The 27,590-nt window shown below is 45.7% G+C and overlaps 2 protein-coding genes across 10 annotated transcripts in view; both read left to right on the top strand.

The window, feature by feature from the left end:
• Positions 1-1,023: 1,023 nt before the first annotated feature.
• On the top strand, positions 1,024-18,638 carry CGRRF1 (cell growth regulator with ring finger domain 1). Of its 5 annotated transcripts, XR_010070912.1 has the most exons (8): positions 1,026-1,224; positions 6,057-6,196; positions 7,480-7,657; positions 7,850-7,997; positions 10,737-10,844; positions 12,200-13,863; positions 14,175-14,376; positions 17,833-18,635. XR_010070912.1 is itself a non-coding variant. In XM_063333886.1 (6 exons), exons 1-6 carry the CDS (start codon positions 1,121-1,123, stop codon positions 12,282-12,284), a joined length of 744 nt encoding a protein of 247 aa, XP_063189956.1. In that variant the 5' UTR covers positions 1,024-1,120; the 3' UTR covers positions 12,285-12,425. The 5 variants fall into 5 exon arrangements, 2 of the variants coding, with proteins under 2 accessions (XP_063189956.1, XP_063189955.1); XR_010070911.1 differs by having other exon boundaries at positions 12,200-14,376; positions 17,833-18,638; XR_010070913.1 differs by lacking the exon at positions 14,175-14,376 and having other exon boundaries at positions 17,833-18,634.
• Positions 18,639-25,216: 6,578 nt separating this feature from the next.
• The window catches only part of SAMD4A (sterile alpha motif domain containing 4A), a 106,904-nt gene continuing 104,530 nt past the window's right edge, over positions 25,217-27,590 (top strand). Inside the window, exons 1-3 of one of the 5 annotated variants that reach the window (XM_063333889.1) lie at positions 25,217-25,288; positions 26,489-26,714; positions 27,009-27,059. In XM_063333889.1, the coding sequence (XP_063189959.1) occupies positions 27,053-27,059 (7 nt within the window). In that variant the 5' untranslated portion in view covers positions 25,217-25,288; positions 26,489-26,714; positions 27,009-27,052. Of the gene's footprint in view, positions 25,289-26,114; positions 26,715-27,008; positions 27,060-27,590 lie in introns of those variants that run through there. The other 4 variants (XM_063333890.1, XM_063333891.1, XM_063333887.1 and 1 more) reach the window with 4 other exon arrangements.

Below are 27,590 nucleotides of genomic sequence, written 5' to 3' on the forward strand. Positions count from 1 at the left end.
GCTTCCTGCTGGTGGAATGGGCTGGGTATAGTCCTTGTCTGGTTTATATTGGTATCAGGATCAATACTGTTTTTTTGGTATTAGTAATGGCAGCTATTCAGTCTTGTCCTATTAAATCTGTTTGCATTTCAACACTCAGCATTCCTTGTTTTTTTCCCAGTTCCCCTTCCTGGTAGGGAGGGGTCATCGGGTGAGAGAATAATTATCTAAATGACAATAAATTGTTGTGGATTCCTCAAATCATAACACTTGTTTGTACAAGTTGAGCACAGTTCTGGAAGTAAACCAGGATTTGGAGCTCACAAATCACAAATATGAGCAGCGAGCGCAAGGCAGATGCTTCCTTTCCATAATAGGCTGTCGGTGGAGGTGCTGGAGGGAAGATCTGGCTTTTTTTGTGCTGTGACTGAGAAGAAAATGCCGTCTTGGCGATCCTGTAACAGTGAGAATGAAAAATATCATTGCTTTGCTTGCTCAAAGAGAATGAAAGTATAGATGAAGGCTTCACATCTCAGATACGACCTCTTGTGAATTATATTAAAGACTTAAATGCTGGATCTATAAGATAAAATTGCAGGTTTTCAACAGGAGCTTCAGTAAACACCACGAAGCACAGGACTGTTGAGCAGCTGTTGAAGCATCACTTAATCTCTGCGTGCTCTTAAATACAGCTCTTTCCTCTTGTGGTATTGTGTAGGCAGGGTGGTTATTCACGTCATGATGCAAAACATATTTGTGTAGTGCTATTTAATACTATTTAGCAGCATGCAGTGCTAATGCTGTTCAGAATTAAAGATCACGGGAGGAATTTGGCAGCATCCCCTCGTTCCTCGAGGTCAGTTTTCCAAGCGCCAGAGTTGCCACAGTTGAGGCACGGAGGTGTTTGAAGGCGGGTTGTGCCGGATGGGCACGTTCGCATTTGTTTTTGTTGTTTTTTTTTTTTTTTAATTATTTAAATGCTTTGTGCAAATCCAGGCGGTGCCGCCCCCGGCCCCGCCCATCTCCGGGCAAGCTGAGGGCAATGGCTTCACTCGGCGGCGGCGCACGCGCCCCGCGGCTGGACCTGGTGCTGGGGCGGCTGGTGCGGCCTGGCTCTCCCCCGCCGTGGGGGCTCGGCTCCATGGCCGCCGTGTTCCTCGTCACGCTCTACGAGTACTCGCCGCTTTTCTACATCACCGTGGTGTTCGTCTGCTTCCTCGTCACCAGCGGCCTGGTGCTGGGCTGGTGAGTGCGGCGGAGGGGCCGGCTGTGGGGGCGGCCGGCACCGTCCCTGCCCGTGGAGGCCGGCCTGGGGCGATAGGCCTTGGCTGCGGAGGTCTGGCGGTGTAATGAGGTGGTGTGGCGTGGGAGGGGGCTAATGGGAGCTGGCACCCCGTGGGGAATAGCTCTGGGGGTGCGGGGTGGGTGGGGCCTGGCAGTGGTCAGGGAAGGGGGTTTGTGTTGAAGAAAGGAGCGTGGGGAGGGCTAGCACTGACCGTAGGGGAAGATGGGATGCTTCATCAGGAGAAGAGGATGAAAGCTGTGCAGAAAATAGGGTGGCTGGGAGAGGACCTGACCTGATGTGAGGGTGTGGGGGTCAGGGAGGGCTGCTTCAAAGAAAAAATTTGTCACTGGTGGAGATGGACATCTCAAGTCTTGGTGGTAGATAAAATGAGCAGGTATTGAGTAAGGTGCCTGGTGTTATACTGGTTCTCAGCTAAATCTGCCAGGCTTTAAGGCAGGGTTGTTACTAATGTGTGAGAGGACACAGAGCCACTGCTGGGGCACCAGTCCGTTTCACTGCTGAAGCTCAGAGGAGGAGAGGGTGTTTCAGGTGAACCAAACAAGGTGCTGGGACTGGGATGGGGAGGAGCCTTAAACAACCGATCTGCCGAGGAGTCTAGAGGGGTGATGAGTGTAAGCCCCTCTCCTGGTTGTATTCGAGAGCGTTCAGCAAAACACGTCCCTGAATGTGCATCCATAGCACAGTTCTGTCTGTTTTCCTGCCGCTTCGGGAGTGTCTGTAAATGTAAATACACATACTTGCCAAGTGGAGAGCATTGATTAGCAATCAAAATATTTTATGTAGGTATTACGGATACACCACACTTGTGTGGCTTCTGTGGAGAAGAGAACTGTGGGAGAGAATAAAACTGAGTTATTGCATTTCCTCCTGTTGGTTTAACATTAATACCTGTAGTGCTGTGGTTCAGTGTTTTCCTTCATTTGTCTCTTTTTGAATTACAGATGTTTTAGTTGTAGCTGTTTGTCCTCTTGGCAGCTTATGAATACGCTGCTTGACTCTTCCTTTAGTGCAGAGTTTTCCCCTTGTTTACATCACTTTGTTAGCTGCCACTGGCTCGCCATCTATTGCTTTCGGTGTGAATGAGGCATATCTTTTCATCTTTCCGATAAGCTTTGTGGAAAGTTTTTGTTCTTGTTTTGCATTGCCTCCCCTAGTGCTGGGTAGGTGGTAGTGAAGGCAAGACTGGTCTTTTTGTTGTCTTTTTGCTAGATGAAGCTCCACCTCATTATTTACTTGGAGAGCTGTGGTAGAAATTACTTTCATAATTCTCTCTGTCCCACTGCACACGACGGTATTATATTGCCATGTACTTCTCTCCACTTTTCCTTTTTCATTTCATCAGTTCTTTAAAAATATTACCTTTACAAAAAAATGATACTGAATCATGATTCAAATAAACCTCCTGCATGTATATCCCAAACCAGTGTTCCTTTATCAATTTAATCATTATTTATCTGCTTATAATAAATGCTTTGCAATCCCCTGCTGTAAAATGCCTGCAATGGTTGTGCCAGAAGATCCCTACATTTGCACACATGTCTATTGATGCTTTTTGGGCTACAGGGTGTGCAGAGGACCATCCAGATGCATTTTTTTTCAGGATCAGGGATTCTAGGTGCATCTGCACTAGATATTATTGCAGTTTATGTAAATATATGCAAGCTGTCTTCCAACTAGTTTGTAAAGGAACCGTTAGTCAAGTAGAAGCAGTAGCCAGGAGCTCAGCACATACAAGTATATGAGTGTGTGGCTAGTTACTCAGAGATACTTCCTGCTGCCTTTGAACTCTGCCGTACCGTGGCTGGATGACCAAGAGCCTCCAAGCAACTTCAGTGTGTCTGCAGCTGCAGTTACAGTTTAAGTGCTCTTGAACTTACTCACGAAAACAACTTGATCCTTTATTTGCTACACAGACTACTATAAATGCATATGGTGTCATATGAGCACATAACACTTGATATACTGCTGTAATGACATTTTGTTTCCCCCGTCGTTTTCAGCATCAATTGTCAGTTTGTTTTATGGCTGTGTTCATGATGGTGTCAGTCAGCCTGAAAAACACCAACTGCTTAGGAATGTTAATGTTTTCATTTGCAAAATCATGCACTGATTTGCTGAGCGTCTGTTTTTATGGCCAGCCCTGGATACCTGTGGTTCTGCTCAGAGTCTAAGTAGACTCTAGTAGCTTTCTAGAGCCAGCCCAATAGATGCTCTGGGCATGGGAATGAGGTGGAATTTAGATTAGCTGAATATGGCCCTGGGTGTTGTCTTTTTACCTGGAGATGAACGCTCATATTAGGAGGAGCTATGGGCTCAGCACTTGTTTGAGGTCCGGATTGCTCTTTGGAGAAATTAAGTCACGAACAAAACCATTGGAAACTCCTGCCTCTTCTAAACTAGCATTGTTCTGAATAAATTAATTTTCCCTTATACCAGCTAATGATCTAGGCTGATAGACTATTAGATCATAAAATAAAAACTGTATCTTTATTGATCCTCCATACACTGAATACTACCTTAACATTTACAGAAGCACTGTACCTTATTGTTGAACAGAAAGGCCTTTCTGCCTTCAGCTGCTGCTAAAACTGTAGCAGAGGTTTTTTTCTATGTCCGCTTTTCATGGTGATTATCCTGTTGCTTTCGACCAGCAAAGAAAGTTTCCAAAGAACAGGGTTTTTACTTCAGAATCATCCAGATGGTATAAAACAGGAGGCATCTTTATGTGCGACTGGAGAGATTAGCTCCATTGAGTTTTGGATATTGAATAAGTGAAACAGCTGCTGCACCTGGTTTCTTTGTAAGATGTTTTAATGGTGTACTTCATTACAGCCCCAATGAAGTCAGTGTGGTTATGTTTACTTGCACTGGACAGAGATTTGACCCTCCATGCGCACAAACTAGGTATGGCTGAATGCCCTAGATTATATCGTCAAAGAAATGCAAATGTTTCCATCAAAGTCTAGCAAACCAAAGGAATTTATGAAAGATGGAATAATGAGTACTGAGTATTTTCTGCCAGCTCAATCTCTTTCCTCTTTACTGTATCTGTGACACTCAGGCACGCAAGACGTAAATGTTAAAGGCAAATATTTGTTAGACTGCCAGGAACAGGTCATTGCTATTGAGAATGGCTCTGAGAATTTTTTTTCTGAAGTAGTTTCCTCAACTCAAAAATCACTTTTGACTGATGTTTTTCCCTGTTAGTCTTACAAAGAGCACCCCTCCAACATGAATCAATAGAAAGGAGCCCAATGTCAGTAAAAGCTCTGCTTTTTGGTCTTCGTTTGACACTCAGGGGTTGGAAAAGATTTTAAACCTAGGAAAAAGTAGCAGTTAAGCCACAAAATTGTCTGTTTGGCTCAGAGCTGTATTGTACATGAAATTACTTTAGCAATTTTCAAACTGATGACATTGAAGTTGGTAGTGCCCTTTTCAGATTGAGTTATTGATATGAGACCCATCTTACTGTAACAGCTGCTATTTCAGTGTATGAAATGGAAACAATTGATACAGGGAAGAGCTGATGCTTCATGCCATTCAGAGTTTTCCAGCACCCAGTATGCTGATGACTGCATAAACCAAAATTCAAAGCCATTAAACAGGCCATCACTTCAACAGTACAGGTGGCAGCGACAAAAGCACAAATTCAGGAAAGCACAGCCTGAGCTAATTAATAACTGTTTTCTAAAATGCATTAACAAAAGACTCCCACAGCCTCTCCCTGTTGCCTTACTAATGAGACAGGACTGGATTAATGCAGTTAAGGAGATCTCTTCAGTCTCTGAAGTAGTCTTCTGATTGCATATCTAATCAGTTTCTCTAATCAGCTTTTGGTTATTGAAAGTTATTGCTATTGCTTATTAAAGAGTGAAATATTTTTAGCCAAGTGTAAAAGGAAGTCTGTTGTGGAGCTTGTTTTGTAGATCCCAATTTCTGTAGTTGTTCTTTTAAAAGCCCTAGGCAATATGAAAATCTTGGGGTTTTTAATTGATGTCAGATCTCAAAATATTCTTCCTTGCTTTCTTTGATTTTGATTCATAGAGTGTTTAAAATTTTAAACACCTTTGCTTTGTTATCCTCTTAAAGTCAGAATATCACGTTTTCTAGCGTGCTAGTTTCAGCTTTGAAGGGGTCTTAGAGTCTCGGCTTTGATTCAGAGTCTTGAATATTTTGCACTTAGGCTCTGCTTTGAGCCAGAAACTTTACAGTCCCTGATTTAATATCAGCATATTATTGTAATTGAGGTTTACATGGGAAATTGGGATCTTAGTCTCCCATAAAAACATCTCGCTGGCTGTAGTTACAGCTAGAAATACCTTAAGGCTGAATGATTTACTCTAAGGTGTTCCTTTCAAGCACCCAGTCCATTAAGGCTGTTCCATCTTTGCAAGCAGTGATTTTTTTTTTTTTTTTTTTTTTTGTCCTGTGAAGGGATGTGCAGAATGTCGATTGGGAGAAAGCTCTGGCCAACCATTTACCACTAGAGGGCATTGACCATTCTCGTTAACTTTATTCTCTTTCTGGAAAGGTTGCAGGAGTAAAGTATACCCCCTTTATAGGCTTTCTGTATCATTGCGAAGACTTTTACGTTCTGCCACAAAAAGCTGGAGTTGGATTCTCAGGCTATATTATGCATGCATCCTAGCAGAGATTCTGCGAACCCAAGTTAGCTCTATTTGTTGTGCTGCTTGCTATTTAGAGCTGAAGAAAAATTCGAATGTGTCAACACTAACACTTAACCCACTTGTTCTTTTTTCATGTCTCATAGGTTTGGGTTGGGTGTTCCTGTTATTCTGAGAAACTCAGAAGAAGCAGAATCCAGCACAAGAGTTTTGAAAAAGCGGATGAGACAAGTGAAGAATCCTTTTGGGTTAGAAATCCCTCATCCTGCTACAGCTTCAGTAACAAGTCAGCGGATTTCTGATGTGCTTGATTTTTGTCAGTTTGGGTTCCTAAACTTAGTACTATGTTTTCTTCCTCTCCTTTTCCTTTATCAAAATTGCTCAGAACCATGTTTCCTCCCATCATTACAATAGAAATAATTTTTACACAGCTTATAAATATGGTGCTTTTAAAAGGGAAATGTTTGGGTGTTTAAGTACAGTTTAGTTCTTATTAATAAAACAGTTCATGCTGTAACAAATTTTTTTAAGTAACAAAAACATTTGCAGATTACCAGATTACTCTGCAGATTTGCAGAGTTCTTGTAAACTTTGCAGAATTGTAGAATTCTATAGAATTCATTATAGAACATATTGCTGCCCACTTAAATCTAAGTCCAAAACTCCAGTGATGTTAGGAAGTGCACTACTTGTAATGAATAAATATTTTTCCCTCTCTATCTGTGCTTCAACTGAAACTGAATTTAAATATTTGGATCAGAGTTCAAGTAGTTCCTAACATACTTGAAATCACCCACATGAGAAGTGAAATTCATGCCCTCCTGCATCACTGGGGAGTAGTAAGCGAGGCTGAGCATCTTCTGCCAACACAGATGTGGAGCCGTCCTATGAATGAGAAAAGGGCTGCAGCAGTTTTATCCCTCCCGCACTGTGTTTAAAAAAAAAAAAAAAAAAAAAAACAAACCACCACAAAACCCCAACAACTTAGTCTTCAGATAAATTGGATTTTTCAGGAGGTTTGAGCACTTGAATTTGGTGGGACTTTTTAAGAGTTCTGCTCCTGTTTGTGCAGTAAGTGTTTAGAAGTTAATGGGTTGTATATTTGATTTTTAGGAAAGACATGGAGTGCATAGATCCTCTTTTTGTCCTCCTTCTGCATGATCAAAAGTGCCTTATTCTTTGAGACCAGAGAGGGTGTGGTAGGCCAGTGATCCGATTAATACCATTATCTAAAGAGGGAATGGACTTTGGGCTAAGGATTATGCTCTTGGATCTGCCAGTGAGTGTGTAAAATGTTACCAGAAGTTAAAATTTACCCTTTGTAAAATGCACGGGCTACTTTTGTTAGCTTAATCAGCCATTTTATCTCCTCACATCCACTTCCTCATCTCCATGGACTTCCATAAGCACTAAACCTAGTCTGAATTCTTAGAAGATTAGATTATAGTGCTAAAAATCTGGGACGTTGTAGTTGTTTTCTGCCTGTTACCCTTTAAGAACCTACACTTAGCAGTTCTGGAATTCCTGCACATTGATGAGTTAATGAAACTCTTATCTTCTTTCTACAAGAGGGTATAACACTGACACCTGATTGTCTGGAAGACTGTATTCTTACATGCTACTGGGGCTGCAGTGTTCAAAAACTCCATGAAGCATTGCAGAAACACGTCTACTGCTTCAGAATAAAGACTCCTCAGGCATTAGAGGATGCTCTATACAGCGAATACCTCTATCAACAACAGTACTTGTATCCTTTTTTAAATTGTTTTGACAAAATATGCTTATTTTTTGGCACAGGGAGTGTTGAGACTTGTGAACACTCGGCAGTTCTTGGCACAATGTATTTATGAACAAATATGATGAAAAATATTCTTTATGCAAACGTCACATTTGTCTACAATTGCAGCAACACTGATTGTTTTCCTTGACACATATAAAGCATTAAAAAAAATGACAAGGAAGAAAAATATTGTCAGTTACCAGAAGATGCTCAAGTTGTCGATTTTGGCCCAGTGCCTAGATCTCGCTATCCGTTGATAGCATTGTTGACGTTAGCTGATGAAGAAGACAGAGAAATATATGATATTGTAAGTACTGTAAGAATACATTTTAGGGTCACTGCATTTAAGGTCTGAATGTTTCAGGAGACAGGCTTGAATAAAACAGCTTCCTTTCCCTGCCCCCTAGAATTCAGTCCCTAATTTTGTCACTGATGACTCCAGGGGAGCATGACAGAAGAGCAAGGATACTTGTTATATGAAAATTATGTATGCCATTCAAAAGATGCTTATGATTTTCACGAAGCTCATATCTGCAAAAGTCTCTGTGGTATGTCCTGTGGTCAGATGAACTAGGGTTGTGGTAGGTTAGTAAGCCATTACTACGATTTTTCTGATCACGTAAACCTCTGGTGGAGGTTTTTTGGTCTTTCGGACTGCAGTTGGCAAGGCAGGAGGATTTTTTTTTTTTTTTTTTTTCTTTTTTTTCCTGGTGTCTGGCACAGATATTTGAGCTGATTGCTGAGTTGACTGTTAGGAACGTAGAAATTACCTTTCTGCAACAGACCCAAGTCTATGTGATGAAGTACAGTACGTCTCACAGTAGCCAGCTCCAGGTCATTTACAGGAAGGTGTGAACGTCTTGCAGTAGACTGATATGAGATACTCAGCTCCCGAAAAAGGTCTCCTGCTCTCTTACAGTTAAAGCAGCTTCAGTCACATGCAGTTCAGTATCCCTTCTAAACTCTAAATTGACTGATTCTTTTTGTAATAATTTGGGACACGCTTTTATCTCCCATCTTTTCATTTGGTTGGTAATCTGATAGCACTAGCTGCTTGAACAATAATACAAAGGAGCTCGGAAGCAGACTGCCTAAATCCACTGAACGCTTTTCCATGTGTTCATTTGGAAATTGTTTGTGGTCACACCAGTGCCTAAGAAATCTGTTCCCTTCCCAAGTGATGCATGTCCTTGGCTGCTTATCACTTCACCTTCCTCCTTCCTGTACCCACTTGAGCTATCTCCCAGATTGGTACATCTATGTATGTTTAGAGCTCAGATTAATTTAATGTAAAGAGACTGTAAGTTTCATATTTGAATGTGTTTGACACTAGCATGGAGATGAATTTGTAACACCACTCTTTTGTTCTTAGCATAGAAGAAAGGGATGAAAGGAGAGTGGGGGAGGTATTTTTCCCCTGGTTTTGGAGAAAAGTAACACAACTAGAATCTCTTAATTATATGGTCAAAGGAGTAACTCTGCCTGAACTCCTTGCCAGACAAATTGTATCTGTTGATCAGTCAGTTGCATCTGTTGTTCAATCAAACAGCATCGCATTTCTAGCAGAATATATTTCTGTATATATTTCTGTACTACAGGGCAGCGTAACAGAGAATATAATAGCTTGAAAGTAGAGGTGCTTGTGTTAGGAACTGGTCCCACTCACAGTTAAAAAGTTGCCTAAGTGTCTGAACAAACTATGAATTGAGGACATGCGTCGTTGTTGAGAAAGCACTTATGGTGGGATGACATAATACAAATACACTGAGAACCATTAACTTTGAAACTCTCGTTATCAAAACACAAAATCTTACCATTTTAATGGAGATTTAATAGCTTCCAGATTCCAAACCATAGCTAATAGTGGTGTGGGGGTGTTTGTGGCATTTTCTGGGGGCATTGTGATTTAGAAAAAAAGGCTTTATTGCCAAAGAATAGTAAATTCAGTTAGTATAAATGCATATGTATAGGTACATATGTATTAAACTCTGCATGTCATTAGCCATATAGTGGAAGTGCAAGTCTAATTTGCCTTTAAATTTTTTTTAAACAAAACAGCTTTCTTCTATATTTCATTTCTCTTTTGACAGCTTCTGGGAACTACAATAATATTGAATTTCACTTTCTTTTTTTCCTGCTTTGTAGAGGCTATTACATAATTTGGGCAGGATGAGGAGCATTAGGCACAGCATGCAAGCTCAGAATGCTTTTGTTTTCAGAAAAGTCACTCTAAAGTCAGCCCATGGGGTCCTTTCAGAATCCTTTCCAGTGAAATTTGTCTTTTGCATACTTGGTTTACAAGCCAATCAGCAGCACTTCTAAATGCTTCTCGGAGTCTAAAAACTGTGGTTTGTGTCTTTGGGCGAGAAATGAGAGAAAGTAGAGAAGACTGTGCCTTTTAGGTGTTCCCCTGTTCTGCACTCAGACTTCAGCTGGCAGTGTCATTTCTTGTGTTGAAGACAGCCCAGGATGCGACTGGAGATGTTGTACGGGACTTAAGTACATGCGCCCGCTTGGGGTTCAGATGCTGGAGGAAACTCCTTGCAGTTTGTCAGCTTCTCTCCCGACTGTGAGGAGTTCATCATGAGTTAGCGGAGTGGACAGAGGAGTGTTGGAGCTGCTACTTCTGGTTGAAATCATTGTGCAGATGACACTGTAAGCAAGCCCTACCTCAGCTGCATAAGTGCTTACCTTCAGGAGGACTGCGCATCCTTAAGTGCATTTTCGGCTTGAGGCCTAATTCCGTTAGGTGAGAGCAGTCAGAGCGGGTCTCCACAGTAAACTGGCCACGGAAGGGCTCCATGGAGAGCCAGGGCAGAAAGCTAAGGTGCTATCTTCTGCCATGTCCTGTTTTTAACTTGCCCAGTGTATTTTTTGATCTCTGCTTGAAGTCAACATTATTGAAGTCCTGATTGTCTAAGGAAATAAGCAGGTCAGAGGTTATAACAAAGTATGCAATCTTTCAAGCAAACAGTTCTATATTAATCGTGTAACAAAAAGGAATGTTATTAAACATAGCTCTTTTTTATTTTTTTTTTTTTGGTAGATTTCAATGGTGGCTGTAATTCACATTCCTGATGAGAGCTACAGACTTTCCTGCAGAATATTATATCAGTATCTACTTCTAGCTCAAGGTCAATACCATGATCTGAAGGTAAGACACTCACTGAGTCTTGTTTCATTTGGGCGACAGTGTTTAGTTTGTATAGCCTTTCAGGAGCCAAAATTAGTATAAGGCTTTTATTGTCATGCAAAGAACTGGATAATAGTTAAAATTAATTTTATCAGTTAAGTAGTTCCAGACGAAGTTATTGTACAGAAATATTTTATATGAAAATGTTCAAGATTTCCTGGAGAAATTACTTGATTCTAGTCTAGGAGGCCTAGGTCGTGTCCGCTTATTAGAGCAGTGGTGAGAAGTTTACCAGCTAGGCCAAACGCTTCCTCTTTACAGAACATTTGTTACCTCCTTGCTAGTCTCTCAAATCAGCACTTTCTCCTATACTGCCTTCAAATGGGAAAGCCTCAGAAGAAACTTTTTTTTTTAATTTTCATTTTACACCAATACATGTACAAGGGTTAGGAATCTGCCTAGCACATATCATTAGAAGTTAAACTATTTTAATTATTCCATTCCAGTTTCCCTTATCTATGCGTGTTGTGGAACCATCTTTTTCCTGCGTCTGTCAGGCCATTAATGATGTGATTTTATGCGATTCACTTTTCTATTACTGTGATAATAAAAATAAATGGTATTGATAAGGTAGAAATTGGGCCAAATTAGTTCTATTGACTCGATTGGCATTCGTTCAGAAATAGATTTGTCCAAAGAAATGTTTGTCCTGGCCATATTTTGCTGACATAGTTGATCCAGGTAAACTTCCTTGTTGATCCCCTTAAGCTTTCTTTTCGTGTGTGGTTACCATTGTAAAAACACTGCTTAAACTGAATGGAAATATCTGTGCAGCTGCATATTGTATAGTTGCGTAGTGTGTTCTCTGTGGGCATCTTTGGCTGCATGGTAGCTTACTGGCTTTACTCAGAGAGCACGCGCAGAAGAATTTGCTCTTCAGGGGATTTTAATACAAGCAAGAGCAGAATGGGTTGAGTGAAGTAGATTTGACAGCTTGGTGGATGTATTTTTTGGTAGGAATGGATAGAAGTATCCCTCTAGGCAGAGAGAACGATATACCAGAAACAGAAACCTGAGCTGTTCAAAACCCGTGCAGTTCTGTTAAAGTTCATGCATGTACTTTGATTTGATTCAGCTAAGATTTGATGACTTATCCTGAATATTTTCCCAGTGTTTTGTGTGATTTTATGCTTCTGAAATACCTTTAACTGAAGGCCAGGCAACTGTCAGGACTCAGGCAAAAAGTGAGTCTGGCACTATTTGTCGCAGTGGAAACCAGTAAATCTGACCCAGTGGAGCTTGCATTGCATGCGTGTGTTCAGGTATCAGGGGAGAGTTTGTTGACTTCTAAATGTTTGTGTATATGTGTATTCTAGCAACTCTTCATGTCTGCAGATAGTACTGCGCCGTCTCCAAGCGCTGAGTCCCCTGGTGAGAGAAGCACTGACAGAAGCTTGCTAGAAAAGGCTGGACTGGCTGAAGATGAACCAGAATTGCATGAAGAAAACAGCAAAGACTGTGTTGTTTGCCAGAATGGCACAGTGAACTGGGTACTCCTGCCCTGCAGGCATGCCTGCTTGTGTGATGGTTGCATTAAGTATTTTCAGCAGTGTCCAATGTGTAGGCAGTTTGTTCAAGAATCTTTTCCACTTTGCAGTAAAAAGGAGCAAGATGAAGATGACTCGACCCATATCTTGCAAGATGTTCTTCCTGGAAGAGTTTTTTAATGTGAGGGAACAAAAATAAAAGAACCGGGTTGTGTGCACCACAATTAAATGTAGAAAACAGACTGTTTATGGGAGGATATGTAGCATTAAGTTGTCTGGTTTTGCTTTTTATTGTTAGGTAATTTTCAGCTTCCTTATTTGTCTTTACTCCATATGCTCACAGGAACACTACGTTTATCCGTGCAATGTGGACAGAAGAAGTGCGTAGGATATCTTTGAAGGATGCGATTTTATTTATAACTTACTAGTTTTTCATGGAGTACTATTGGAGGCTATTTTGATTACTAAATTTAGTATATCTACTAAAAAAAGAATAAAACTTGCAAGTGAAGTTGCACACAGCTCATTCTATATTTATTGTATTTAAAATACTAGAGCGGAATATCGTTTTAACTCAGTATAATTTAGAAACGTAGCACTTTACAGACTGTATCAAATTATTCTTCATTGTTAAGCCCGTATATATTTATTTTGTAGATGAAGGCTGGACTGTGGCAGGAGCTGGGAGTTGAAGGCGTGATTCAGGATACTGTTTCTGGCTGTTTTGAGAGATTGTGTGTGTGCATGCATGCGTGTGTGTGTGAGGGACCTTAGCCAAAGCCCGTTGGAACGAGTGGAAGGATTTTTGTTGATTGCTGTTGGCTTGAGCGAAATGTTGCTGACACTTTCAAGCCTGAGCCTCTGCTGCGTCATCTTGAGACACAGACTTTCAGTCTTGTTAGCACTGGCTGTAAGAACTTGCTCTCCATGCACATGTTCATTAATTACTCGATAGAGTAGTTACTTGGGCAGTTTTGTGGTGCTATTCTTACATGAGAGTAGGCTGCTTTGGGGAATTTCCAACTCTTTACTTGCATTGTCAGCTTGGCTACAGAGTTAACCATTTACCTTTTATCAGTTGTCCCAGGGAATTTACTTACTCTAATAGAAGCTAAAGAATAGCAGAAAATGATTTCTTTTTCCCTCCAATGGTGTATTGTCAAAAGCAATAAAGATGGCTGTTGAGAAGAGAAATTGTTGGTTTGCTTCTTGAGAGAGAGATAAGTCTTATAAAGAGAGATGGGCTGGGTTTCACATCTGCTTATGTAAGACAAAAATACAAACGCTCATTAGAACCTGTAGAAAATGGGGAGTAGCTGCTTTCTGTCCTCCCTCTTGTTCCCTTGCAGCTTTGCCCCACATCCAATTCCAGGACAGCTGCTCCATCTCAGGGAGAGAAAGCCGTGCTCCAAGCTATTCAGCTGCACTCCCCAGCTCCTGTAATGATGCTGCACACCTCCAAACCACGGAAGGAAGCTTCCCCTTACTCAAAGGTATTCCATCTTCATCTTTCCATCGTTCTTTTTTTTTTTTTTGGTTTATTTTGCCATGACCTTGCTTCCAAACTTCTGGTGATTGCCTCGGAGGAAAAGATTTAGGTGGTGGTGGTGGAAAGAGCAATGCTTACTTATAAAGGCAGAGGTTGGGAATTGATGGATGTAGCCACAGATTTCCAGCCAGTGACCAGTAGGCTGTTTGTAATACAACTTATTTAGTCTACGTAAAGTGACCTTCCTTGCCAGGGACAACTTTGGAATAAACTGCTGGCCAAATCAGCCTTTTGTTTGCACTGTATATCAAACAGGAATTAAATACCTGGGTGTCTCCAGGGACTGATCAGTGCTTGCAAGAGAACTTTGGAAGACAGATGTTTCGGTGTGGAAATCATTATGGCAAAGAGTGGTGTATGTGCTGCAATTCAGGAGGCTGAGAACAGCAAGTGGAGAGTAGAGAAGAATGTAATAGCAGAAGGAATAAGTGATGGTGGCAGCAAGGCCATACCTCAGGTAAGAACACAATGCAGATGTGGAGCAACAACAGTGGGATGCAACTCAAGCATACCCAGAGCTGCCTCTATTAAGAGAGAGTATAAAGGCTGTAAATATCATATGGTGTCTTCACCACCCAGGGTGAATCACAGAGGCATGATGAGGACTTGTCCTCTGTGTCACTACAGGCAGTCCTCACTGGACCACCTAGACACGTGTCTTGGTGTTAGTGAGAACGTGAATATGCAAGAATAAGCATGAAAGAATAAGTGGGTGAAATCACTCTTAAAAATGTGGTCTTGCACTGAGTTTTGCTGGCTTGGTTGTGATGTACCTGATGGAGGCAATTGCTGAGGTTAGCCTCCCTGTCTGTGTCACTAGCCTTGTTCTGACATTAAAGAGGAGCAGCTAACGTGGTGATGGTGGAACTAATTACTCCTTGCGTTTCTCTTAGTATCCATGCGTCACTGTTGTGAAATGGAGAGCTGGTGTAAATTGTTCTAAGCCTCCGTGGGCTCTCAGAAAGGTTAATATAAAACCCGAAGAGCCTGAGCCGTGACAATAGCTGTTTCCATACAAACAGCTTATGCTACCAGCATGTGGGATATAGTGGCTGTACAGCTTGTTACTCCAGAGGAGCCAGGTTAACGCTGCACTGGTTCTAACCCAGAGTTGGGCACTGCTTGATAGTTAGTGGGGACTTGGTTTGTCCACGTAGATGATCAAAGAGGTGGTTGTTTACTGCTTGACCACAGTAGTCCCTGACATTAAATCAATTAATTAAAATTTCCCAACAAGACAGTGCGATCCAAGTTTGTGGTCTTGTTTAATCTCAAAGTGAAATCGTATTCAAGTAAACCCCACAGAGAATTGCCTGGTCTGCCTCATCCTTCAACCAATCGATGCCAGTATTAAATAATAATGGCAAACAGGATGTAGCCATGCTGCACTGCCAGGCCATGTATTTACCATTAAGTCTGTCCCAGCTTTTCATTTGTTTCATGTTCTTTTAACAGCGTTTTCCAGAGATGCTTAGTTGCTTTATCAGATCTAACAAGCTTCCTTGCTGGCCCAAATCAAAGACCTGACTGAGAGTTATAAAAAGTACAGAAGCTGGCTTATTATGTTTGCCCTTCTTCTAAGAAGCCATCTCAAAATATAGATCAGGTGAGAAGTAAAAGGAGCAGCTCTAAAGCTGCCTCGTGTGTCTCCTGGTTGTCTTAAAACGAGGATTCAAGGCTCCAAGAGAGAAATAAAATCTTCTTGTGACCCACAAAACCACAGTATATTGACAGAGGCTGTTCTGCTCTGTCGCCCTGTTGTAGTAGAGGTAATATAACATTCCACTTCCACTCATTATAGATGATGTTTATGGATTTGGTGACATCAAGGAACCTATGCAGACTTCTGATAACAAGACTGGCTTCTTTTCAGCGGTGTTGGGGTATTACAGATTTGCAATGAGTTTTGCTGCAGGAGAGAGGTGGGAGGTACCTCGCTGCTCGGTTTGGTTCATCAACTGTAATCAGAGCTGAGGCTTTAAAATAAGTTGATCAAATTAAGTGATGTTACGCAGGGATGTCCCAAGGTGCCTTTCCGAATGCCAGTGGACATCTTCCTTCTGTAGAGAAAGTTGCCCTGTTAGGACCTTCCTCCGTCCCTCCCTCCCTATCTGCCTCCTCCAAGTAGATAGATGGCAAATGGTAGGAGAGAAACAATTTGGGTCAGTTCATCTTAAAATGGTCTCCCCATTCCCATGGGGAGTTCAGAATTCCTGTAAGGTGCTTTGAGAACTGGCTGATACCCTGACCCCTACTCCTCGTGGGCTAAAATGATGCTGTGTTCCACTACAGACCTTATAAGGTCTCAGCAGCACCATTGAGGATGACCATTGACCACCAAAGGGATAAGGCTGTTTGCTGAGATATCAGTAGCCAACCCTGCCAACCTGGCACCATGCTGTTCCCCATCAGGGAATTAAGGGAAGGAGGAGTTCAGCATCTCATGTTTTGGTAGGTCTGAGCAGATGAGAACTCATGTACATGTTTTTGCTCAGCTTTTAGATGAGTTTCTGAGGGAATCTGATTAAAAACTCCTCCTCTGAACCAAGCCATTAGAAAGGTTTGGTATGGTCTTGCTGGAGTATGCTGCGCAGGAATGGCAAAGAGGAAACCAGGATTTGGGTTATATTTCTGGATAATTCGGTATTACTACCGTTTTAACGTTGCTTTGATGGCATTTAGTGGCCTTGTAATGCAAATACATACCTGAGTGCAGGTCTCAGGCCACGGCTGAGCATTGGAGAGTCCCGTGCTTTGCAGGGTCCCCCAAAACCGGCCAGTCCCTGTTCCCTGCCTTGCCACTGCTCTCCGAAGCAGTGCTAGCCACCATCCCCTGGGATGTTTGCCCAACTGGTGACCACAGAGGGGCTCAGAAGGTCTCTGCTGAACAGAGTGGAGTCGCTCAGGCGGGTCTGTGCATTGTTTCTGTATTGCTTTTACTCCCTTGTGTCCGTGAGCAATGTGGGTAGAGAGGGATACGAGCTTGTAGTGCAGTGATGGTTATACCTGTGAAAAGGGGCTTCTACTGGTTTGGTTCCATAAATTTTTAGGAATGTGCAACACCTACATAAAGGCACTTTTGTCTGGATGCTTCTGCATGTGAGCTGGGAGAGTTCCTGCTTTAATTATGCCATCTTATAACAGGAATTACTTAAAACAGTAAAAATACTATATGTAAACATCATCTTAAGACTAGATGAAGTCTTCAACGGAGTCTGTGTCCAAAGTGAGGAGTCTCTCTGTTTCTCCGACAGCATTTTGAAAAGCAATGATGGATTATAAATTCACGCTGAGGTTACTAAGCCTGCATCAGCGTCCAGAGAAACCCAAAGAACTCCTTTTACTCCTCCTCCCTACAGCTATGGAAAGGACAATACTGTGACAGTTGCCATAGTCGTGACACGAAGCATTTCCATTCTTCAGAAAATACCTGTACTACCTCTGCAGTGTCCAGGTGCTCCTGAGGGTCGAGTGAATCCCAGAATTACTTCTGCGGGACCAGCAATAAATTATCTGGACAAGTAGTTGCTACCTGTGTTTTATATCCTTGGTCTGTGCCGTCCTTGTATCACAGAAGATTTGTACCTAGAAAGCTTTTCTAGGTTTTAGATGTCTCCTCCAGCTTTTTGTCTTCATCAAATGAGGGGTTTTGGCGGTTCCTAATATTTTTTTACTCTCCCATAGCACAGCCACTTCACATCTAATATTTCTTGGCAGATTTTTCAATAGTAGCTGTAGTCAGGGGACCGGTGAGAAGTCTAATGCATCACTTATCTCTCTCATAGTGCTATTTATTTCAGTGTCTATCAGCTTCTTGTGAGCAATATTTTAAAAAACAGGCTAGAGGGAGGATTGCTAACTTGTGAATTATTTTGATAGTTGTTCCTCTTCTTTTTTTCTTTTAACTCTGCAGACACTCTTGAGTTTGGAGGCAGTGAGACCCCAGAGATCTACTGGGGTCACAATGCATCAGTCTTCTGCCACCGGAATTGACTGTGAGATACAGATGTTCTGTGGCTTCTTAGCTGGTCAGTGCAGCACAGACACCATGCTCGAAGGTATTTGATTTTTGTCTCCAGTTCCTGAGGCTTCTCGATTTCGAGGATTTGCCCTGGAGGGAAGGAGCCTAGAGTGCAAGCTCAAAATGCACCAGCTTGCAGGAAGCCTGGGGTGGGATATTGCTGGCAGTGAGGCCGAGGATAATTACAGCAAGCGGGGAGCCCCGAGGGAGTCAAGGCACTGTGTTTTCTCATGCGGCTGAGCCGCTTGCCAAGGTTAGCAGACCCCTTTCTATGGCAGCACATTTCATTGATCAAAGTAAGAGCAGGGCAGCGATTTACAGCATATGACAGCTTGAAAAGCAATGCTTTTCACCAGGCGGTGCCATACACGGAGACAAGATTGACAACCCAGCTGCTGCCTTTCTTTTGAAAGCCGGCTTCTTCCTAGGTGGTCAGTACCAGACTCTGGCTGGAGCGTCTGCAGCATCATCCAAACCCTCCTCCGCTGGGACAGCTTGAATGACACAAGAAGTTACCTTTACCTTTCGCTATAGGGCCAAAAGAAGGATGTTTGCCAAGAGCCGGTGGATTCACATTTAAGAATGGCTATAGCTTTTCCAGTCTCTCAATCTTTAAGTATCTTCCCAGAGACATGAAAATGTGTAAATAAGTCTGCCAGCTCCAAAACCCTTTTAGCGCCAACTTTTGAACAAAAATGCCTCCATCCAGTCAAACAGTATTTAATGCTCTATCATTAATAAACCATTTGCTTTTCTCCTGTCCTGAAAAAGGTATTTGATAATATAAAGAACTCTTGACACTATGACATGTTTTCATGGGGTCATTTATATCCTTCATTTTAGCAACCTCTGCCTTGTTGTTCCCACTGTCTAACTGTTGGATCTACTTGTGGTAACCCATTAGACACTTATTTCACAGCACCTCATGGACGCAGAAATGTCCAGGCTTTGCGGAGTTGTATCCTTAGTCACTCCTTTTGTTGGGCTTTATTTTGCCAGGTGATTCCCATAAAAAAACATGTCTTCCAGCACAGCGAGTGTTTCCCTTGTCCCACGCGGTCTGAAATCTACTGAGTTGATGGGGACAGAGAGGTGGCTGGATGCTGGTGAAGTTGAGGACAATCACAGAAGACATGGTAGCGTGTCAGGCTTTTCCCTGGAGCTGACACCAGTTTTAACCACAGCCATCTATGCTGGAACATAATGCATAATCTCGTATTTTAACTATGTGGTAGTCTCTGAGGCGGGGAGCGGGAAAAACCCATACAAGGGCAAGGCAAACCCAAAGATGTAACCACTGGTTTTTGATCAAGAGCCGTGTTTGTCCAAAGGAGCTTCTTAAAGCACAGGAGTAGGAATGATTTTCAGTCTTCTGCATGTCTCTTATTTGGAGGAACATAATCCTTTGTAGCAGGATTTGGAGATGGACCTTGGTCTGGCTGAGTGACCCTACCCGCACAAATCTGATCTAATAAGGTGATTTTAATCCCCTTTTTGCATCTCCTCATTTCCATGAGACTCTTCTTCTTTTCCCACCTCTTGCTGAGAAACTTTTTGATATCCATGAAGACAGGATTGGCAGTTTTGGGGCATTTTGGCAGATGGCACCAAGCGTGTTGGGTGGCCCATGGGCAGAGTTGCCAGGTTTCCCCGCTCCCCATCCCAGGTTCCTTAGGGAAGCGGTGACCTCCACTGTGTTCTGCTGGGTGGTGGCTGGAGATGAGCTGGGGTAGCTGAGTTTGGTATATATGAAGCAATATTTACGTTTTTACATATTTATTTATTCCCTGTTTTTCAAGGAAACATGTAAATACATCTGAGCAGCAATTTAAGCATCTGGTGGAGCATCGTACGACCAGTCTGGTTCATCAGGGAGTTGGGGTTGGTATTACCCAGTTTGCTGTTAGCCCTTTGTAGACGTGCCAGCCCTTATTTATGGAGCTCTCCTGAGGACCCTTGAGAAGCAACCTCTGTACCAGGGTGAGCAGTGTCCTGGGCAAGCGAGTGGCTTTCCCTCTTTCCACAGCTTTCCCCCTTCTTGTTGCTTCTTGTAATGTGTTCAGAGGACTCAGGCAAAATGCAGAATATACCTCAGAGGTCTCAGTGGATCATCTCTACATCTGTTCTAGCTGCGCGCACACCCTTGTTTATGTCTCTGAAGCCCTAGATGTTCCTTACGTAGGTTTTGCAGAAAGCTGCATGTTTGGGCCCAGGAGCAGGAGGGTCAATGCAAGATGTTTCCCCCCATGTTTGCCTTCCATGCTTGAATCTCCCGGCACTTCATCAGGTGAGAGCATGAAGGTTTTCCTCCATCCCAGCATCCTGGCTACATCTAAAACCTCACCCAGCCTGGCAACTCTTCCACTGTCCTTTAAGGAAATTCTCCTTAAATTGCCATAATTTTGTCAGCATTGGGCACGCTTTGTTATTAATAATTAAGTAGGAAATCTGTTTTCGTATCAGTGCTGCTGACACGTGTCTTGAGTTGGAACCAGGCTTCCAAAGAGAACTGCTTGAAAGGGGTAGTTAGGGAAGCAATTTCCTCGATGGTGCGTGCTAATGCACATCTCCAAGCCTGCCGTGGAGCTGCTGGAGCCGGGGAGCCGAGCAGCTCTGTTGAATGGTGCCTCCTTGGGGATCAGTGTCTTGTTTCATCAGGGCCATCTGCTTGCAACACAGCCTCAGTCAGCTCCAAGTCCTACAACAAGCTGCTTTCATTGCTGGCTGGAAATGGTTGGAGAAGTCTGAGTGTTGTAGGTAAACGTGACGTGAGGCTATGGGATATAGCCATCCAGGGAGCCATCCCGCCAGCAGGCATTTACGGGGTGTTAGCATGCTTGAAGAGGGGCCCAGAGCCCCTCAGGCATCTTGCTGCAGACCCATCTGAGGAGCTGTGCTCTGTGCTTGTGCCGACAGCTGGGGGTGGGATGGGACATCTCTCGTGTGCCGCACAAACCAGCATGCCCAGTAGCAGGCTGCCCTGCGGGGCTTGAGTCAGGCTTTGCCCTCCACACACGCGGAGGTCTCAGTTTTGCAGAAATTCTGCAAATAATCACTTGCTGTTGATGGGACGATAAGATTTAGCAACGCAAACGCTTGCATTTATATTCAAGAGGCTATTTGAAACTTACTGCCTGCCTGGTTAAATGAATCCTTCGCATCCCCTTCTTCCTCAGCTCCTCTTCGTCGCCGACTCTGTGCGTCACTGGGCAGACAAGTAGCCTGTGATGTATTTGCAAGGGGGGCTTTTCTGAGGTTTGTTAGTTAAGCTGATTTATTTTGTTGCCTCCGAGTCCCTGGGGTGCCTGTGAGCCGACTCATCTGCGGCACTGGGCAGAGCTGACGTGGCTAGGGAGGCAGATGCCGGTGCCCTCAGCCCACAACAGGACAGTGTTTTCAGAGAGGGAACAGAGTCTTCTCAAAGCAACCCCTTGCCCGTGGCTAAACAAATGTTAACGTGAGCCGCGCTTCCCATGCTACACAGTATTTCCTGGGTAGGTCGATGTCCTCCTCCCCTAGCCTCAGATAGACACCTGTAGGACAGACCTTGGGAGGTCTCTGCTCCTTTCAGGGTGAATTCAGACCCGAGGTTGTCCCCAAACCCTAGGCGGGGCACAGGAGCATGAGTATAAATACAGATTTTCTTTTTTTTTTTTTAATGGCTGCCCCATCCAGTTTGGTTATGCAGACCCATGTAGGTTTTATTGTTGTGGTTTATTTTTGGCAGGGCTTATTTGTATGAATTGCACAGCTCCACTTCACCACCCAAGGTAAGGAAAATGCTAGCATCCCCATGGCCAATTCCCACACTTTGTTTAGGAACAAATGGAAGAGAAGTGGTGTTTAATTATCTCAGCCTGCCATGATATTTTCACTAATACTTGGGTTTAATGAGATAGGAAGTCTGGGCCATTGTGTGCTGGTGGATATACTCATCCTTCCTTCGGCTAAATATGCTATCGGAGAGCTTTCACCGAGATGAGCAACTGCTTTCTTTGAACTCATGAACCGTCAAGATTCGCTAATTTGCTTAGACCACCTGCTTGGTGAATATTACTGCAGGCCTCTTGTTTTCCTTCTGAAAAGGTAAACAGAAATGTAGATTGTGCCTAAGTGTTGCTGTGCCTAGCCGCCCCGGTGTGCTGGCAGCGGAGGTCGGCCAGACCACGCCGTCAGCTCTGCCCCGGCCAAATAACGACCACAGGGACAAGGCAAAGCCCCGTGAATGGCCTCCGTGCTCTGCCCCGGGACTTGCAGCCCTGCAGAAATGCTCCAGCTGGATCCGCAAAGATCCCGAGGTCCCCCAGGAATTGCCGTATAAAATAGAATTATCCTGTTCCTCTACTCGCTCTGCCTTGTGTTTGTGCTGGCTGGGGTGTCTCTGCTCCCAGGGCTCCATCCACAGGGGAGAGAGTTGACCACAGAGGTGAGTGTTAACAAGTCCCCCCACCCCATCTCATCAGCCCCTGAAAAGGAGATTTGCTTCCAGCCAGCTTGGGAATCCTTCTATTGCACTGATCCGCATGGGCACCCGCCCTGCAATGCATCTAGTGATGCAGCAGGGCGTTTCTTCCACGGGTCACAGATATATTTTTTTAATTGCCATAGAAACCTCCAAACATCACAGCGTATGCCGTTAGGTCAGGATCTCCCTCCTCCACGTCTGCTTCCTGGGGACACTGTGGGGAGTAGGTGCTTGTAATCTCCTGAGTGGTGGGTGATTATTTTTGATTTTATTATCAGGCACTCTCTTGATGTCTCCTGGAGCACGGGACAGACTCTGCTGCTTCAGTCCTTTTACTCTTGCTCCTTTGTCCCTTGCTGCATGTTGGGGGGATGCCATCTCCCACCGATCTGCCCAGCCTCGCAGAGGGCTGCATTGGATGTTTCAGCCCTAAATATTCTTCTGATCGCTGCTGTTACTGCTTTAGATGTGCAAAATGCAAAACCGGAGAGGCGTTATCGGCAAAGCTTGGCAACCCTTAAATTAGCAACGTGCAATCGCACGGTGTTCTGCCCGGAGCTGATGGTTTAACGAGCCTCGCTCCGTCTTCCCGTGCAAGACGTGCACACCGGGGTGGCAGATGGTATATCCTCGCAGCTCCGCCGGCTGTCCCTCAGCACGCCCGGACGGTGGGAGGACCATCGGCACCAAGGTGAGGGAAAAGGGAGTCTTTGATTGACCGTTTGTGAGGATGGAGCTGGAGGATGAGACAGATGGGGTGTGTTGGCAGGGAACTCGGCTCCTGTTTGTTTAATTAGTCACCAGACATACTGAATGCTGAAGGGTGTTCCATGCAAACTCGTAAGCGGGGTGAGATAGACCATAGGATAGGAGCTGCTGGAAGCCACTTGGTGATTGTGGAATCCCAGACTGGCAGGGGTTGGAAGGGACCTCTGGAGGGCAGGTTGGACAGGAATGCATCCAGGCAGGTTTGGAATATCTCCAGAGTAGGAGACTCCACCACCTCTCTGGGCAGCCTCTTCCAGGGCTCTGCCACCCACAAAGGACAGTTTTTCCTCATGTTGAGATGGAATTTCCCATGTTCCAATCTGTGCCCATTGCCCCTTGTCCTGTCATTGGGCACCACTGAGAAGAGTCCTGCCCCATCCTCTTGCCCCCCACCCTGTAGATACTGCTGAGCATTGATGAGATCCCCTCAGTCTGCCCTTCTCCAGGCTGAACAGCCCCAGGGCTCTCAGCCTGTCCTCAGCAGAGAAATGCTCCAGTCCCTGACCATCTTTGTAGCCTCCGCTGGACTCTCTCCAGCAGTTCCTTGACGTGGGGAGCCCAGCACTGTCCCCAGCACTGCAGATGTGGCCCCACCAGGACAGAGCAGAGGGGGAGGATGAGCCCTCTCCACCTCCTGGCCATGCTGTTTTCAATGTGCCCCAGGAGACCGTTGGCCGCCTTGGCCACAAGGGCTGGCTCGTGGGCAACCGGTGTCCACCAGGACCCCCGGGCCCCTCTCTGCAGAACTGCTTTCCAGCAGGTCAGCCCCCAACCTGTACTGGTACATGGGGTTATTCCTCCCAAGGTGCAGGACCCTACACTAGCCCTTGTTGAACTTCTTTAGGTTCCTCTCCTCCGTGATCCTCATCTCATGGTCCTGCTGCGGGATTGATGCTCCTGCACATGGGACCAGGCGTTCTCATGGGATTGAGGCAGCCTTTTATCTCCCCGCTACTTTTTTTTTCCCCCTCACAAAGGGACAGATTCAGCCACGTGCTTTGCTTTTTAACTGAACGGTGCACAAACCTGGAGCTTTTCTTTCTCCAGCACCCACCAGAGCACGCAGCCACTTTTTGGGGGAGTGGATCCACTGGCAGGGGACTTTGGCCCCTGGATTGCCTGGATCCCAGCGTGTCTCCCTCCTTCCCTCCCCATTTCCCCCTACCCAGCGTGGCCCTTCCTCACCTCAGAGCCTCCCTGTCCCCAAAGCCACTGGGACGAGAAATTGCTGCAAAGGCACTGGTGGCACTTGTCCCCTGGAGCACGAGCTGTGCACGGATCAGGCATTTCACATCCTTTGGCGAAACACACTTTACACCTTTATTTTTGCTGTGTAAAGTGATGGATTCGGCTCAATATTTGCCGTTGCCTTCCAAAAGCTTATGCTTGGGGTTCCCCCCCCCCCCCCCCCCGCCTTTCTCTTCCTGGCTGTACCTGGAATGTTGGGGACATAACACCTGCCGGCCCGGGCCGACAAGTAAAACGGCTAAAAATAAATTATAATAATTTTTTACAAAAATGCCTTTTCTTGCCGATGCGACGTTTAGCGGAGCCGAAAGTAGGATTCCCCCCCCCCCCCCCCCGCCAAAAAAAACCCACCCACCCCTGCCATTACCCCGCAGGCCACTAGATGGTGGTTTCCTCCAGCGGGAAACCCGCAGCCGGGGGGTGGGCCGGGAAGGGGGGGGTCCTGGCTCTTCTTTTCCCGCCCCCGCACTGGAGGAACCCCCCGAATTCCCGGGGCGGGGTGTGGGGGGGCGTTGAATTGGGATGTTGCACGGGAATCCCACCGGTTCGCACCCGTTTGACACCGGGGAGGGGGAAAAAAGCGGAGGGAGGCGTGTGTGTGTGGATGGTGTCTGTGTGTCCCCCCCGCTTCCTTTTCCCCGCGCGCCCCGCCCCTCCCCGCCCCCATGACGTCACCGCTATGCAAATGACGGCATGTGGGGAGCGGGGGCTCGGCGCGCCGCCGGGCTCAGTCTCGCGCCGCAGAGCAGCTGCCGCCGCCGATCGCCCCCCCGTCCCCGTCCCCCCCCTCCCCTTTCCCCGCCATGGCACGGCCCCCCCCAGCGCCGCGCCGGGCCCCCCCCGCTCCCCGGGGCCGGTAGGACTCAGGTCAGTGCGTTACTGCGCAGGGGGGGAACTTTTATTCCCGGGGGGGGGGAAGGGGGAAGGGAGTTCCTCCCCCCCACCATCCCTTTAGCTTTGCTGCAGCGGGGACACCCCTCGGGTGCTGGATGCATTGTGGGAGGGTTGCTTGTCGTCGTCCCCCCCCATAATTGGGGGTGCTGGGTGCATGGTGGGTGTTGCTTATTCCCCCCCCCGTGCGGTTCTGTATGCATGTGGGGGGGTGCTGGGTGCATTGGGGGCTTGCTTGTACCCCCCCCAAATGGAGGTGCTGGATGCATTTGGGGGTGGGGCGTGTGCTTATCCCGGGGTGCTGGATGCATTCGGGGGGGTTGCTTGTCCCGGGGTGCTGTCTGCACTGCGAGGGGGGGGGAGCCTTATTCCTCCCCCCGCCATGGGGGTGCTGGATGGATCAAGAGGGGTTCCCCCCGCCTATGGTGCCGTGGGAGGGGAGTTCCCTCCCCCCACTATGGGGGTGCTGGATGCATTCGGGGGGGTGCCTGTGTCCCGTCACCCCCCTCCGTGCTGCAGCCGGGGGCACCCTAGGGGGTTGCTGGGTGCAGTGTTGGGAGCGGGGAGGTACTTCGGCCACCTCCCCAACCCGGGCGGGGGTGGGGGGGGGTCGGAAATCTGCTCGTCCGAGGAGGAGGAAGGCAGCGGGACTGCGGTGCCAGGGCCGAGGGCGAACCTTCCTCCTCCTCCTCCACCTCCCCTCGCCCCCACCTGACATCCCCGTCTCTCTTCCAGGTGTGAGGAGGCCGCCCCCGCCACCCCCCCCCCCCCACCCCGCCGCCGCCGCCTCGCTGGGGGGCAGCCCTGACGCTGGGGTTTTCCTTTTATTTTTTTGGGGGGAGAATTTTTAAATTTTTTTTATTTTTTTGGCCCCCCCCCCCCTTCCATCCCTCCCTCCCCCCTGTGTGTGGCCGTAAGAGAACCCAGCACCGCACCGAAAGCCAGAAGAGAGGGAGCAGAACCCAACCCAGGCCGAAAGCTGCGTCCGAAACCAAAACCCACCCTTTTTATTGCCAAGGGAGATTTGGTTGTTTTTGTTTGTTTTTTTTTTTTGGGGGGGGGGAATTTTAATTTTTATCGCTGTTTTTTTTTTAACCCTGCCCCACCGCATAGGGGAGGAAGCGGAGTCGGGGCAAAGGGAGGCTTTCCTGGTTATTTATTTTCTCCCCCTCGCAGAGGTGTCTCCTCCGGCCGCCGGCTTCGACCATGATGTTTCGAGACCAGGTCGGCGTCTTGGCCGGGTGGTTCAAGGGCTGGAACGAGTGCGAGCAGACTGTTGCGCTGCTCTCCCTGCTCAAACGCCTCAGCCGGACCCAGGCTCGCTTCCTCCAGCTCTGCCTGGAGCATTCCCTGGCAGACTGCACCGAGCTCCACATCCTCGAAGGGGAAGCCAACAACCCTGGTGAGTCGTCTTTTTTTTTTTTTTTAAAAAAAAACTTGTTTTTCATATTTTTTTTATTTTATTTTATTTTATTTTTTTGCTGCAACCGTACTTGAGTGATGCTCTAATGCAGGCAAAACGAAAAAAAAAAAAAAGGGGGGGGGCCAAAAAATAGCAGAAAAAAAGGGAGGTCGAGGGCTCCCCAGCTTGATTACATTAATAGCTTTCTCCTCTTAACGTTTCGTCAACGGGTGATGGCTTATTTCAGTTTGATTTTTTTTTTTTATTATTTTATTTTATTATTTTTTTTCACAGCGAACTACTCCAGTCTATGGCGTGGTGTAACTACGGTAGCATGAATGATTGGTGGGTTTTTTTTTTCCCTCCTCCCCCCTCTCTCCTCCTTTCCCCCCCCCCCCCCCCCCGCCTTCCTCCTTCCATGCAGTTTCCTGTGAAATAAGTAAGTCAGGTCACGTAGAGTCTGGATTTTCTAGGCTTCTTTTGGGCAACGTGGCTTGCTTTGCGTTCTGCAACATGCAGAAGCAGCCCATCGCTACCTTAGACAAACTGTTGTTTTCTGAAGGTCTGAACAGCTGGGTTATCCTATTAATTTATTTTATTTTATTTTATTAAATGTGGCAATTCCTATTTCATCGTTCAGATCCTGTTTGGACGCATTCCCCCCCCCCCAATCCGGTGGCTCTGAATACCCCCTTGTGTTTCAGCGGAGCTCTAAAGAAAATACGAGTGGGCTGGTTTAGGTTACTTGAACGTATGGGATGCGTTACGGAAAACGTGTGTGGTGATGAAAAGTCCGTTTTGGTTTTATTTATGCAGAATTACAAGTTGCCTGAACTCCTCAGAAGTAAACAGAGTTAGAGCGGGATGAAAACGGCA

Source organism: Chroicocephalus ridibundus, chromosome 4, assembly GCF_963924245.1.
Source record: "Chroicocephalus ridibundus chromosome 4, bChrRid1.1, whole genome shotgun sequence".
In the NCBI taxonomy this organism is placed as follows: domain Eukaryota; kingdom Metazoa; phylum Chordata; class Aves; order Charadriiformes; family Laridae; genus Chroicocephalus; species Chroicocephalus ridibundus.